Source organism: Artibeus jamaicensis, unplaced genomic scaffold (assembly GCF_021234435.1).
Source record: "Artibeus jamaicensis isolate MK-2021 breed Jamaican fruit bat unplaced genomic scaffold, CSHL_Jam_final contig_47, whole genome shotgun sequence".
NCBI lineage: Eukaryota > Metazoa > Chordata > Mammalia > Chiroptera > Phyllostomidae > Artibeus > Artibeus jamaicensis.
In genome coordinates this window covers 2732119-2747684 of record NW_026521848.1, presented here as the reverse complement: position 1 = coordinate 2747684, position 15566 = coordinate 2732119, and the positions used below count along the sequence as shown (strand labels likewise).

The following is a 15566-nucleotide window of genomic DNA, read 5'->3' as shown; positions in this document are numbered from 1 at the left end:
GCCTCCCCACTGATAACCCCCTTGTGATCTCCATTTCTGTGATTCTGTTCCTGTTCTAGGAGTTTGCTTAGTTTTGTTCTTTTTTAGGTTCAGTTGTTAATAGATGTGAGTTTGTTATCATTTCACTGTTTATAGTTTTTGATCTTCTATTTCTTAGATAAGTTCCTTTAATATTTCATATAATTAGGACTTGGTGATGATGAACTCCTTTAACCTGACCTTGTCTGGGAAGCACTTTATCTGCCCTTCCATTCTAAATGACAGCTTTGCTGGATAGAGCAATCTTGGATGTAGGTCCTTGTCTTTCATGACTTCAAATACTTATTTCCCACTCCTTCATGCCTATAAGGTGTCTTTTCAAAAATCAATTGATAGTCTTTTGGGAACTCCTTTGTAGGAACAGTCTCCTTTCCTCTTGCTGCTTTTAAGAATCTCTCCTTATCTTTCATCTTGGGTAATGTGATTATGATGTGCCTTGGTGTGTGCTTCCTTGGGTCCAACTTCTTTGGGACTCTGAACTTCCTGGACTTCCTGGAAGTCTATTTCCTTTGCCAGATTGAGGAAGTTCTCCTTCAGTATGTTTTCAAATAAGTTTTCAATTTCTTGCTCTTTCTCTTCTCCTTTTGGCACCCCTATGATTCAGATGTTGGAAAGTTAAAGTTGTCCTAGAGGTTCCTAAGTCTCTCCTCATTTTTTTTGAATTTCTGTTTCTTCATTCTGTTCTGGTTGAATGTTTCTTTCTTCCTTCGGTCCAAATTGTTGATTTGGGTCCTGGCTTCCTTCCCTTCACTGCTGGTTCCCTGTATGTTTTCCTTTATTTCACTTTTCATAGCCTTCACTTTTTTCTCTATTTTGCAGCCATTCTCAACCAATTCTGTGAGTATTCTGATTACCCATGTTTTCAACTCTGCATATGATAGGTTGGCTATCTCTTCATTACTTAGTTGTATTTTTTCTGGAGCTCTGATCTGTTCTTCCATCTGGGCCATATTTTTTTGTCAAAGCATGCCTGTTACATAGTAAAGGGTGGAGCCTTAGGTATTCACCAGGGCAGGGCAACCTGTGGTGCTGCATTGTGTTGCTGTATGTGGGAAAGGGGTCCAAGCAGGAACAGTGCCGCTTGCTCAGCTCTCAGCTGGCTTTCAGTCACTCCGCTACTCACAGGCAAGTTAGGCCCTTTTGGTGCTGATTCTCGGGTGGGTGAGTTTGTGTTTGTTCTAGGACCCTGTGGGTCTCCCCAAGAAACTGTCCTGTGAGGCTAGGAGTTTCTCCTGCTTCCTCAACACTCTCAGGTTTTTTTCAGTCAGAGGTTTTGAGGCTTTATTTCCCACACTGGAACCTTGGGTTGTGCGGTCTGTCTTACTCCCCAGTTTTTCCTCCCAGTTTTTCCTCCCAGTTTATCTGCACGCAAATGTGGGGCCGTCTGCTCCGCCAGCCACTGCCTTACCACAAGTCCTCTCCACCCTGCTGCTCGTCTCCACCTCTCCTACCAGTCTGGATGAATGTTTTTTCTTTAACTCCTTGGTTGTTGGACTTTCTGATTTTCCAGCAGTTCTGGGGGTTTTTGTGTGTTTAAATTTGTTGTAGCCCTTCTTTTGGTTGTGCAATGAGGCACAGTGTATCTATGTACACCTCCATCTTGGCTTAAAGTTTACAAGGATTGAATCTTTTTTTTTTTAAAGATTTTATTTATTTTTCTTTAGAGGGGAAGGAGAGAAAGAGAGAGAAACATCAATGTATGGTTGCCTTTTGTGCGTCCCCTGCTGGGAACTAGCCTGCAGGGAACCGGCCTGCAACCCAAGCATGTGCCCTGACTGGGAATTGAACCTCGATTCTCTGGTTCGCAGGCCTGTGCTCAATCCACTGAGCTACACCAGCCAGGGCAGGATCAAATCTTTATGAGTGATCCAAGAAGACAACTGGTCATGTACCCTCAAAAACCATCTTAACATCTCATTTCAGGCTGACCTTATAAGGAGAAGAAAGAGTAGGTAAGGGAAAAGGGTTAGTTGTATAAAAGTTACAGTCTGGTAGCACAGTTTTTCTGGTACTTCTTTATCTGTTGATTAACAGTTCTTTATCTGTGTCACTGACTTCCATCGCTAGGATACAGTGGCTCGGATACCATCTCCATCGCTGGCAGACTCCCTGGGGCACAAAGGTTGAATTGCTTGTGGTCCCCCTGCAGTCATGTAGGTCATACATTGCAGTTACTGGAATAACAGCTTTCCGCATGCATTACCATACTTTACCATGTATAATGCACACCCATGTTTTCGTACACATTATACACATGATTATTATGCCCATGGTATGTGATCGTTATACCCATGTATAATGTACATCCTTATTTTTCCCTGAAAATTTTGGGCAAAAAAGTATGCGTTATATATAACAAATACAGTAATCACTTAAACCTACCAACTATGACTAAAGCTAAAATCTTTAGCCCGTGGCGTCTTAAGTTCCCCCATCACTGAGAGTATAAAACAGACCGTAGTAATACGCAGCCGCAGTCCAGGCCCTCTCATTGTTCTTAGAGCCAGTGGAGTGGAGTCCGTGCTGCAGTCCTGCTTCGTGAGGTGTCAGAGTTCCCTCTGTCTTGTTTCCTTGGCGAGCTAAAGAGTGGTCCCCGTTATGCTCTGGTTTCTACTAAAGTAGGGAAAGTCATCAGGGGAGAAAACAGATTCTTAATCTGAGATCTGCCGAGCTGTTGCTGCCTTTCTAGAGTTTTGTCCTTATGGATCGAGTTTGAAGATCCACCCATCGTTCACGTATTTACATGACATGCTTGTCTGTGAACTGCCTTTTATTTGGAGTGCACTAGTGAAGATGCGGGAGCCAGACTGTCGAGGTTTGAACCTCAGCTGCTACACCTGCCGGGCATGTCGCCCTGTGTCTCACACGCTGGGGGAAGTCATGGTGTATTCCTGTCATCACCATATTACCTCTCCCCTCGCTACCAGACTCAAGGCATTGATTTGCCTGTGAGCACAAAGCCTGATAAGACATGAACAAGAGTTTGCATCAGAGAAAGTAAGGATTTATTTTTAGGAAGTGGTCCATGCCCAGAATCATAGGTGAGTTAATGCTCAAAAACCTGGCTTCCCACTGGCTTCCAGGGAATCAGTTCTATGTGGGGGGTGGGGGGGAACCATTAGTCATGGTGACTAAGGGAGTTTGGGTCATTGTACTGATGGGTCCGTGTTAGGGATGGGGGGCTAGTTGACCGGTGCATCTGGTCCTGATGTCAGCCATGGTGCCTCTTCATCCAGGCCTGCAGTTAAAACACATCAGAGGCCTCGTTTGATTGGAACTGTCTGTGTGGTCAATAGACCCAAGGCTTTGTCTGTAGGATTATTTGATGCTGATCAGAACCTCATTATCCTGACTAATGATGAAGGGGGTAGAAGGAAGTGCAAGGGAGAGTGAGGTAGGTGAGTCAGGGTGCTCCTGGTCCGAGGCTGGGCAAGGCCAGTCTGAATCCAAAGGAAAGGAAGAGAAAAAGGTCAGATCGAAGAAGTAAAGTTTGTGCGCAGTTACACCGTCTCCCATGCACATGTGGCAAGGACACGTCCTAGGCCCCAGTCCACTGCAGACTCAACGCTGTTTGAAGTCGAAGGAGAGCAAAAGATAATCAGAGGCTTAAAAATCTAGTGGGCTAACTCCGAGGATGCATGCAGACCCCTGGGAGCTCAACAAAGGGAGGACGTGTGTGATTCTGATGGGGCTGTGGAGGGAAAGACGGCGTGGGCCAGCAGCACGGGAGGGCAAGGGCATGGACGAGGCTCCCTGGGGCAGCAGTCCCCTGAAACACCTCCCGCAGTAGTTCATCAGTGCCCTTCAGACCAACAGTTGTCACCGTGCGTGATCCTCAGCAGCATTCAGCCCTGCAGACTGCCTGGCCCCCAACAGGCCACACCTACCGGTCAGGCTTACGCCACACCTGCTCGCTGGTCTCTCTGCCTAGTGTGCTCGTCCCCTGTCGGATATGAAGGCTCTCTGGCTTGGTGTCAGGTCCTCCTCTCTGCTCTCTTCTCTCCTCTGCCCTCAGCCCTGGCCGCGTATTAGAATCAGCTGCAGGGCTTTTAAAAGACACTTGGGCCTGGGCCCCACCCAAGACCAGCTGATTCAGACTCTCTGGGGGGTGGAGTATAAACACCTGTATTTTTACAGCGATCCCTGGTGCCTCTAATGGACGGTTGGGCAGAGAACCACTGCCTCGGCCAACTCCACAGGGCCTTGTGCTCCGGCCGCTCTCAGCTTTCCTGCCCCACACTCATCATCACACCTGGTGTGCGACAGGTGCCCTGTGGGGTACCTTCCTTCGGATCCCAGGTCAGACAGCACCCCCACAAGCCTTCCCAGCCTCCCATCTGTGGTGAATAGACCCAATTACTTTGTTTTCTGTCCTTGCTTACTGATCTCCGTCTTCCTTCTACTGCAACTAAGTCCCTGAGAGCAGGGGTGTGGTCTGTCCTGCTCCGGGCTGTGTCTTCAGCACCGACAACTGTAGCATGTAGTATAGGTGCTTAAGAAGTCTATTGAATGGATGGGTGGGTTTTCAGTGCTCAGTACTTATGAAATAAATGAGTTATACATGTCTGCTAAATGTTGACTAAATGACTAAGTTTTTAGTACTTTCTTAACTGACTGAATTTTTTGGATTGAGAGATTTGTAAAAATGTGGTAGGTGTTTGTTGTATGAATAAGTTGTAAGGACTGCTTGTTACAGGACGAAGAAATGACTTGTATGTGCTCATTAATTGAATTGCCAGGTGCGTGCCCGGAGGAGTTATCATTCCCCTTGGGCCTCTGAGAATAGCCCTCAGACACAGCCCTGAGCTACCCAGACATCTTAGGTCCCCACAGAGCCTCCCTCACTGTGACTGATCACATTTCCATGAAGGAGAAACTCCTGTAGCAGATCGGGGCTGACGGGACACCGAAGACTGCCTGGGAGGGAGGCTCTGGATAACCACCCCCTTCCCGGTCCAGAGGCCTCCCTTTCCCTTGCCCGCTCCCCATGCATTTCTTGCAGATTCTTCTCAACGGCAGATACGCCTGAGTACCAACCAAGCCTGTGCTCAGGTCACAGGCCCCTATGGAGCCAGTGCTTCCTGGTCCATACATTCATTTACTCACCAGACATTTATTAATGGCTTTCTACTCGTCAGATATATGCTGGGGATGTAGGCAGTGATTAAGACTCTCACATTTAGTTCAACCTTATCTGTGGCAAACAATGAATTACATGGTTAAGTTATACACATATATTGATGCAGGTACCCCAAAGAGAAAAGCAGAGTGCTCTGAGAGGCTTGAATCCCAGCTGCTACACCTCCCAGCTCTGTGAGAGTAGACCACGTGACCTTTGTGAGCGCTCAGGGTGGAGACTGAACAAGGTTGGTGAGAGGGAAAGTCACATGGAGAAAGAGGCATTTGTCCTGAGTTGAGAAAGAATTCCCTAGTGAAGGGAGGGGGCAGTGGGAGTGGCATGCACAGTGGCCTCAGAAGGACATTGTAGCCTAGGCTCCGAGAGCAAGGGGAAGAGGAGAAGGGAGCCTTGAGGGCTGAGATGTGGATTTTGATGTTTATCTTAAGATTGCTCTGCCTAGTGTGTGGAAAAGGGCCCTTAGGAGAGCAGGTGCAAAAGCAGAGCCACTAGTGAGGCTGCGGTGATGTTACCAGTGAGAAGTCAGGGTAGCTCAGACCAGGGTGGATGGTAGGAGAGTCAGCAAGACGCCGGGTGGTAAACTGGACAGATGGAGTGAGAGAGGAAGTGTGAAGGAGGACATTGATGTTTCCACTTTGAACCCTTGGGTGGAAAGAAGTACCTTTCACTGAGGGGTAGAAGAAGCAGTTCACCAGTTGCATTCCTGTTCAGACAAATATTCTGATGTACCACTCTGTTGACATCATTCTTGGGTGTATGACTTGTTTTGGCCAATGAAATGTGAGTAGAAGTGACATGTCATTTCTGAGTAGGAGCGTTAAAGGGTCATTACATGGTTCAGCCATGTCGCTTAACCTCTGAGATTGTGTCTCAGAGGTCTCAGGTAAGGGCTGAACTCTCAACCGGAAGTGAAGCTGCATGAGCTTTTGGTCATCCAGTGATGGACATACAGTAGGAGCAAGAAACACACCTTTGTTATGTAAGTCCCTGAGCACTTGGGGCTCTTTATTACTGCAGCATAGCTTAGTCCATCCTGACTATCCTGAAAAGGAACAGGTTTTGTGGATGGGGAGCAATCAAGGGTTCAGTCGGGAATGTTGAGTTTGCACTGGATGCAAGATGCATACGTGGGGATATCAAGTAAGTAGATGGGAGACCTGACTTTGAACTCAGCAGAGTGGTTGGATCTGGAGATATTTTACTGCATGTCACCAGTGAGATAAATGAGAATCAGAGAGGTCCAGGACTTTGCCCATGACCATCAGGAGGGCTGATACTTGAACTCTGGACTGCCTGACTTCAGGAATGAAGCACTTGGGTGTGTCCCAATTCTGCCACCTCACAGCCACATGGCCTTGAGCACATTATTTCACCTGTTCGTTCCTCAGTTTCCTCATTTGCGAAATGAAGATAATGATGGTGTCTACCTCATGGAGTTGTGAGAATTAAGAGAAAAAACAAATGTACCTGGGCCACCTAGAAGGATCGTAGCCATGACAGATGTTGTTTTATGGGGTTTTTTTTATGGACTAAAATGCCCAGTGGTGGAAAGTAGAATAGGGCGGCTTTAGGGCCAGCTTGATACAGAGACAAATGCTGACTGATGTCCCCAGATTATCTCTAACTCTTGACCCCTTTCACAGACAGTTCTCCCTTCACAGTCACAAGATGTCTGCAATGATTCCAATCCTCACATTCTCTCAGAATCAGGATAAGAGGAAAGAGCACAGTCCTCAGCCTTAGCATTACTGGCCAAGACGTCACTGGACGTCTCACAGGTTCTGGTCAGGTGACGTGGTTGTTCCTGAACTCCAGAGGGAGTGCCTCTTCTAGCCCATTGGAATAGGAGTCAGAGAAAGCAGGTTCGCAGAGGGAAATCTGGGCTGTTGTTGGGAGAAGGCGTCACGGAGGCTGGGGAAACAAACCACTAATGGTTAGCGTCGGAGGCCTGGCGGTTCCACTTCTGCTGTGCCCTGCGAGGTTCTGGCAGACATGGCCCCACCGGAGGGCCCTTCAGAGCCAGACACTGAGGCCATGGTCCCGGCCTCTTTTTCTGCTGTTTCAGCCTCCAGGCTTTGGGGGCCGGATGAGGGAGTGTCTTGTCATCTCATAGTTCTCCAGCTTCTTCAAAAGCACCAGTCTGGGAGCATTTACAGGGATGCTGACCGACCCTTACCTTTTCTGGAGGCCACTGTGGCCTTCCCAGGAGAAAGTCCCCACTGGCGGTCAGTGTGGTCACAGATTCTGGCTTTCCCAGCTTCCCTGGTAACTGGAGTGACTATAAGTGACCGGTTCTGGTCGATGAGACAAAAAAGAAAATTGGCTGAGGTAGGAGGAATGTTCTGGCAAAGATTCTCCTTGTTTGGATCAGATAGGTAAGAACACTCTTACATTATCCCTTTCTTTCCCCCTTGCCCGTGGTCCATTGAGAAGCGTGGCTGTGGCCTTCAGACCACAGCCAGTGATGTGAGCCAGCAGTACCCTGAGAGGGGCAGGGGCAGAGAGAGACCACGCCTGACGTCATCCACTGAACCAGGCACGGAGCCATCATGTCTGGCCTCCTCGTTATGTGAGATAATGAAATGTTTTCATCTTCTGAACGACTGCTGGCTGGTATTTTCTTACCTGCAACCCAATGCATCCCACCTGACTCTTTCCCGCTGCCGCTGGCCTGTCACTGTACCGCCGTCTTGTCCCCATTTTTCCCAGCTGCCGTTTCAAGCTTCCTTCCTTGCACGTGGCACCGTGCGTCAGTCGAGGTCCTCAGATGGCGACAGCAGAAGCCACACGTGGCTCTGTTGGACTTACAAAATTAACAGGAGGCCAGAGGAGCAATCTCAGAAAACAGGCAAGAGCCAAGAAACACTAGAGAGAGGGACCCAAGGGCCTCCAGCAAAAGTTGTGCCACAGGAAAAGCCAGGCCCGCCTACCCCTGGCCCTGCTGTCGTTGGGGGGAGGGGTAGAGCTTCTGCCAAAGACACGTGAAGGAGTAGTAGTAACAGCACTGACTGAGGTGGGCGATATTATCTGCATTTACAGATCCAAACTGAGTCACGGTTTCAGCAACCAGGCCATGGCACGCCAGCATCATAACCAGGGCTGTGTGGCTCATGATCGGGGTTCCTCGTCGGGAAGATCAGAGGGCTTTCGGGCAGGGGAAGCTCAACAGCAGGCGGCTGGACAAGTCCAAGCGTGCACCAGTCCCCGAATCCTGGATGGGCTGCGGGTGTCACTCAGCCTCGGCGCATCTGAGGGAGACTGGGCTGCACCTGCTCAGAGGAGGGATCTGTGGGAAGGGAGACCAGGGCCTCAAGAACATCTGTGTGTTTTCACAGAAGGGAGCAAAGTGGATGGAGGGTTTCCTACTGAGCTGGAAATAAAGTGCTGTCAGCAAAGCCCATCTGTCAGGAGGTGCTTATGTAAACAACTCAGGGTCACATCTGGGCCACTGGTTCTCCCCTCAGCTGGCCCATATGTGGCCTCAAAGGACTAACCTTCTGCGCTCTGCCAGCCTGACCCAAGTGCAAGCAGTGCCCTCAGCTGGCCCGACACCCCAGGACCCCACACCCAGCACTGTGTGGGGCTGACCTCAGGCCTTCCTCTCTGGCAGGTGTCAAAAGCCCCGAGGGCTAAAACCAGCAGTCCCTGCCCAGGTCCGGCCCATGTACTTATTTTTTTGGCTCTCCTTGTGGCTTTTGTTGGTAATGTTCTTAAGAAGTATTTATTTAATGGCTAGAAATACGTGTAACGGCATGCAAATTGGCAAAAGGTAGCTAGTGGTGTACGGTGAAAAAGAAAGTTCCTTCCTTCTTTCACAACTGATCCCTCCTCCAACTGGGGTCTCATGGGAGGGGGAGCCAGGAATAGTAAGAGTGTGTTCCTGTGTACTTAGGAGAAAAAACAAAGTGGGGGAGGGGGAAGGAGGTGGGTGGCGACACCCAGCCCCCCTCCCCAGAAACCATTACTAGCAACTTCTTGAAAATCCTTTTAGAGGATTTTCTACAGGTTTATTTGTCATCGTTGCTGATGGGTTGGTTTTTCATATTGGGAGATACTGGGTACAATTTTATATATCTGGTTTCTCTGGAAAGTTCTGAAGATCTGGCCTCTCATACGCCCCACAAGGCTCAGTTGCTAGAGCTCAGGAGGCCCACCTGCCTCCTTCTAGACGCCTCCACTGTCCAGGTCAAGGGCAGCTTTACCTGGCCTCGCCCCATCTCCTAGGCAACCCGGCCCAGGGAGCTTTTCACTTTCCTGCCCTGTGCCCTGTCCCCTGCGTGCCTCCCCGCAGTGCCTGCCAGAGTGCCCCATGGGACCCAGGAAGCAGGGTGCGCTCCCTCCCCTGGTTCTCACTTTCTTAGAGGAAATAGGCTCACCCCACCGTTTTGCTCCATTAATCTGTTTCATGCTTTTCCCTTGGTCTCTTTCTGCCGGGTCACTCCATACCTCTGGGCCTGAACTAGAAAGTGTTCCCTACACATTTACTCACATGCACACACACAACAGGAGGCCTTTCACCCTCTCACTTGGACGGCACCAATGCTTGTTGACCACAATGGCCATGTCTGGCTCCACATTCCAAGGCCAAGGAAAAGTCACCAGGCACCTTGAAACAGATGCCCAGCCCAACCCACACTCTGCTGCTCTGAGCAGAATCAGTTCCGCTGGCAGGAGGATGCACATTGCTTCTGGGGCGACCCACAGGTTCTGCCACAGATCATGACTAACTTTCTCCTTCCTCCCCAGCAGAGAGTTTCCTCTTCCAGAAGTTCAAGGTAGAAACCAGGGGAGATGATCCTGCAGAGTACTTCAGGTTGCAGTGCAGAAGCAGGCACTCCCTTCCCCAGAGGTCTGCAAGTCAGGGTGCACTTACACTTCAAGTTAGAAGCTGTCTCTTCACTCATTCATACAGTAAATAGCAAGTAGTCCTGGACACTGCTCCCGGGGCCGGGGATACGTGAGTGAACAACACAGACACGCCTGCGATTCTGGAGTTGACAGTGTGGTGGTGAAGAGAGTCAGTAAATGGATAATGATCAAAATCATTTCAGTTGGTGAGAAAAGAAAGCAGAGAGGGTGACAGGAAGGCTTTGAGGAGACCAGGCTTCTCTGTCCACATAGGGGGGTTTGGGAAGCTTCAGTAAAGAGTTGACACCGCGGGAGAGAACCAGCCTGGCGGAGAACCAAGGAAGGATACCCAGATATCCTAGATGAGGTTCGCTGTATCTGAAGAACAGGAAGGAAGACCACTGTGATCGGGTCTCGGTTGGGGATGGTGAGAGGCATCAGGGAGACTGGCAGGGGCCATATCCTGTGGGGCTTGTGGGCCAGCAGAAGGAATTTGAATTTATTCTAGCACAGGAGCCACTGAGGAGATCTTAGAAAGAAGGGATGGGAGCTGATTTACCAGCCTATAGTATCTATTAATCATGCAGGTTTCTAGAAACGTTCCCTCCCCCAGACCCACCAGTGCTCGTGGTGACTCATCCGTCATTTTGACTTCCTTTCTGGTGGGGTGGCTGGTCCGGTGGGTGCAGAACAAGCTGGCAGCTGGGCAGCCTCTGTGTGCAGCCATCAGTAGACAAGACTCACGGAGGGCAGAGCACATGTTCAGTGACACCCTGAGGGAAAAGTCAGTCCAATTCTGAAAGTGGGAAATGCCATGGGACAAGTGGCCCCCACAAATAAACAGCATCAAATACCCTGCCTAGTGCGGCTCAGTGGATTGAGTGCCACCGACCTGTGAACTAAAGGGTCACCAATTCGATTCCCAGTTGGGGCACATGCCTGGGTTGCAGGCCAGGTCCCCAGTGCAGGGTGCAGGAGAGGCAACCACACACTGATGTTTCTCTCCCTCTCTTTCTCTCTCCCTTCCCTTCTGTCTAAAAATAAAGAAAATCTTTAAAAAAGAAAACAAACCCTTTTTTTATATACAATTTTTTATACGATTTTATTTATTTATCTTTAGAGGGGAAGGGAAGGAGACAGGGAGAGAAACATCAATGTGTGGTGGCCTCTCGTGCGTCCCCTGCCGGGAACCGGCCTGCACCCCAGGCATGCGCCCTGACTGGGAATCGAACCGTGGTTGCTTGGTTCCCAGGTCCGCGCTCAATCCACCGAGCCACACCAGCTGGGGCTAACAAAACCTTTTTAAAGAATAAATAAGTTGCATCAAATAAAGAGGGGTGGCATTGTAAAGTACAAGAGACTTAAGAAACGTATCTGCCAAAGTGGAGTAGAGATCTTGTTTGGATCCTGGCTTGAACCAGCCAGCCTCACAAACACCTTTAGTCGGTGCGGGAAATGCAGTGCAGACGCGGGTGTTGCGTAGTGTTAGAGAACACTTGTTGACCTGGATAGGTGTGGTAAAGGTGTCTCAGTTATATTTTTAAAAGCCTTACCTACTAGACATAGGAAGCTAAAGTATTTATATAGGTTGAATCATCTGCTATCTGGGATTTACTCTAAAATACTCTTTCCACCAAAAAAGTGTCGAGTGGGTGGAGAGATAAAACAAAGGACGAATACAGTAGTTCCCCCCTTATTCGAGGTTCCAGTTAACTGTTGTCAGCCATGTTCTGAAACTATTAAATGGAAAATCCCAGAAACAGACTCTTCATAAATGTTCAGTTGTGCACCATTCTGATACACAGCATTGTATCATCTCACACCGTCACAGGGAGCGGGGGTGGGGGGCAGTAAAATGAGATCTTTTGAGAAAGAGCATAACTTTTATTATGGCATATTGTTAATAGTTGTTTATTTTTATTATAACTTGTCGCTAATCTCTGTGCCTAATTTGGAAGTTAAACTTTATCATAGGTATATATGCATGGGAAAAAGCATAATATATAGGGTTCCACTCATGGTCTTGAAGGATACCTCTCAGATAAGGGGAGACTACTGTAGCACATGGCTGTCGAAGCTGGTGGTGTCCAGGTTCTTCATGCTCTTCTCTCTGCTTTTGGATATGTTCAGAAATTTCCATGACAAAAAGGTTTTTTGAGTGAAGGTGTCAAAGAAAAGTGGGTCTCGGGCAGCAGTAACACCACAGCTCACCTTTGCCTTTTCTCCCTTTGCAGCATGGCACCCCCGCAGCCTGCCGGCCCTTGCCACCATCCGCCGTCTGCTCTGCCCTGCTGAGCCACTCAGGTGGAGCCCCCGGGACGACACCTGCCTCCTGAGGTCGTCCTGGCTCGGTTTTCCACAGCGATGGTGGAGCATTGGACTCCACAGACTCACAACCTTCCCGTCAGGCTTCAGGAGCCAGCGTCCTTCATCCTGGGACTGGCAGCCCTGAACAATGGCTGAGGGCCAGGGGATCCCATAAAGTTACTCCGCAGCTTCCGGGGGCCAATAGCACTGCAGTGCCCGTGGACTATGACCACCTATCGGCTTATTCCCGGTGATAGTGTGGACCTGGCAGCCAGCTGTGGGGCCAGGGGGGCCGACGTCCTCCCTGGGCCGCACACAGGGGACTATGCTCCCATGGGATTCTGGGTCCAGAACGGCGGCATGCCCCAGCCTGCTGGTGAGAGCCCAGCCACCACCGCCACCCGCCCCAGTCCCACCACTCCTGCAGTACCCAAGATGGGCGTGCGCGCCAGGGTGGCTGACTGGCCGCCCAAGAGGGAGGCCCTGAGAGAGCAGAGCAACCCAAGCCCCTCACAGGACACAGATGGCACAAAGGCCACAAAGGTGGCCCATTCCATGAGGAGCATACAGAATGGACAGCCCCCTGCCAGCACCCTGGCTTCCTCAGGATCCAAAGCCTTCCACCGACTCTCCAGGAGAAGGTCCAAAGACGTAGAATTCCAGGACGGGTGGCCGAGGTCCCCTGGCAGGGCCTTCCTTCCCCTGCGGCACCGCAGCAGCAGTGAGATCACCCTCAGTGAGTGTGACGTGGAGGACGTGGGGGAGCCACGGGGGGCCCGGCTCGCGGGTGCCCTGCCCCTGTTCCGCGAATACGGGAGCACGTCGTCCATCGACGTGCAGGGCGTGCCTGAGCAGAGCTTCTTCGACATTCTCAGTGAATTCCGCAGCGAGCAGCCAGGGGCCCGGGGCTCCCAGCCCCTCCCTGAGCTCTTCCCGGCAGATCCCGGCCCACACCTTACCGGGGGTGGCACCGGAGCCAAAGGGGACCCCCGCAACGGGCAGCCCACCAGGGACAACCTTTTCCCACTACAGCCTGGGAAGGAGAAGGAGAGGGTCCGCAAGAAGCCTGTGCGGGGCCTAGGCAGTGGAGATGCAGTGGACTCGTCCATCTTTCGGAAGCTGAGGAGCAATAAACCAGAAGGCGACATGGGCAGGTGCCCAGGGGAGACAGAGGAGGGGCGGAGCCCTCAGGAGGCCAGCAGGCCGTGGGTCTGCCAGAAGAGCTTTGCCCATTTTGACGTGCAGAGCATGCTGTTTGACCTCCATGAGGCAGCCGCCAACAGGGTGTCCACCACCCAGAGGCGGAACACCACAACAGGGGCCTCGGCTGCCTCGGCCACAGCATCGTCCCTCACAGTGTCGCGAGCTAATGGCCTCGGGGGCCTGGACACAGCCTTCACCAGCACGGAGGACTTGAACTGCAAGGAGAACCTGGAGCAGGACCTGGGGGATGACAACAGCAACGACTTACTGCTCAGCTGCCCGCACTTTCGCAATGAGATCGGTGGTGAACGTGAGCGCAATGTGAGCTTCTCCCGGGCCTCTGCTGGCTCCCCGGGCGGGAGCGAGGGCCGCCTGGCCGAACCCGCCCTCAGCACCTACCGCACCAACGCCAGCATCTCGGTGCTGGAGGTGCCCAAGGAGCAGCAGAGGACTCAGAGTCGCCCTCGGCAGTACAGCATCGAGCACGTGGACCTGGGTGCCCGCTACTACCAGGACTACTTTGTGGGCAAAGGTGACTGGGACAGGCGGGTGGGCCACGGCTCGTCTCTGAGACTCCCCCTGCTCATTCACTCACTGTGTGCTGGGCCCTGCCTCAGAGCGGGGCTGTAAGGATGCGATGAGCAAGCCTCAGGGCATATGGCTGACACTCCAAAACCTTGAGCTGTGCGAGACAATAGACACGTAATTATTTAGCAAACGTGTGCCTGGGTCACCCATGTGATAGGCCACAGGTGACAAACACAAGGCCCACGGGCCGAATCTGGCCTCCACCTTGTTTTATCCGGCCTGGCGCCTTGTTTCTGCCCGGCGGCAGTGCCGAGCTCCTTGCCCCCAGTTGAGGCGCAGTTACATTTACACAGTCCTGAAATCACATTCGGCCCTTTGAAGGCAACCTTGAGGCTGATGTGGCCCTCGGTGGACATGAGTTTGACACCCCAGTGTCAGGCACTCTCTAGAGCCTGGGGATACAGTGTTGGCCAGTTAAACATAAAAACCCTGTTTTCCTAGCACTTCATGTCTTCGGGGTGTAAGGCAAACAATAAAACTAACTAAATAAATAAAATATATAAGCTGTCATAGGGCCATAAGTGCTACAGAGAAAAGTAAAGCATAGAAGAGTGTCAGGGTGGGAGGTGGCAGTGTTTGGTAGGGAATGGTCCAGGAGGACCTCCTCGTAGTGCCATTCGAGTGCCGAGCTGAAGGAGATGGGGAGGGAGCCGTGTGCAGACTGGGGACGGTGTGTCTCCAGCTCAGGGAGCAGCAAGTGCAGTAGCCCTGGGCGCCAGTGGAGGAGGGAGGAGGCCGCTGTTGCTGGGATGGAGACTGGGGGAGGTCATGTGGGACTTTGTGGTCCATGGCGAGGGCTCTCACTTTTACCCAGAGTACGTTGGAACTACAGGAGGCCCGATGTGACTCGGGTGTTCACAGACTCCGTCTGAGGGTAGAGAGACCCACGAGGAGACAGTGACTGGACGTGTGTGGGATGGAGGTAGGGAAGAAGCAGGCAGGTTCTGATCCCCTTTGAAGGTGAAGTTGTTGGTGTTTGGAAGGCGTTAACACCAGGGAGAGGCAGGCTTCGTACACCATCAGGTGCATTGGTGCTAGTGGGGCAATCCCAGGAGGCGGCACAGCATAGCGCAGGGACCCCAGCCCAGGCAGGACTCATGCAGCAGTGCGGTGCACGGGGCCGGGGCCGCTCCTGGGAGCTCCTGCTCATCGCCGTCACTCGGGGAATGCACACAGACCCAGAGCTGCCAGCCTTTCTGATTTTGTTCAATATTCTCCTGAAATTCAGAATTTTTTTAAAGATTTTATTTATTATTTCTTTATGTATTTATGTATTTTGGGGGGGAAGGGAGGGAGAAAAACACTGATGTCAGTGAGAAACCGGTTGCCTCTCACATGCACTCTGACTGGGGACCAAACCCCAAACCCGGGCATGTGCCCTGACCGGGAATTAAATTGGCAGCCTTTCGCTTTGGGGGACAATGCCCAACCCACGGAGTCACAC

The 15566-nt window shown here is 51.2% G+C and overlaps 1 protein-coding gene across 10 annotated transcripts in view; it reads left to right on the top strand.

Moving 5' to 3' along the window:
- SIPA1L3 (signal induced proliferation associated 1 like 3) overlaps nucleotides 1–15566 on the top strand; it is a 238064-nt gene that overhangs the window by 129941 nt on the left and 92557 nt on the right. For all 10 annotated transcript variants that reach the window (XM_037141856.2, XM_053667554.1, XM_037141857.2 and 7 more), the window contains one exon: nucleotides 12259–14066. In XM_037141856.2, the coding sequence (XP_036997751.2) occupies nucleotides 12557–14066 (1510 nt within the window). In that variant the 5' untranslated portion in view covers nucleotides 12259–12556. The remainder of the gene's footprint in view (nucleotides 1–12258; nucleotides 14067–15566) is intronic.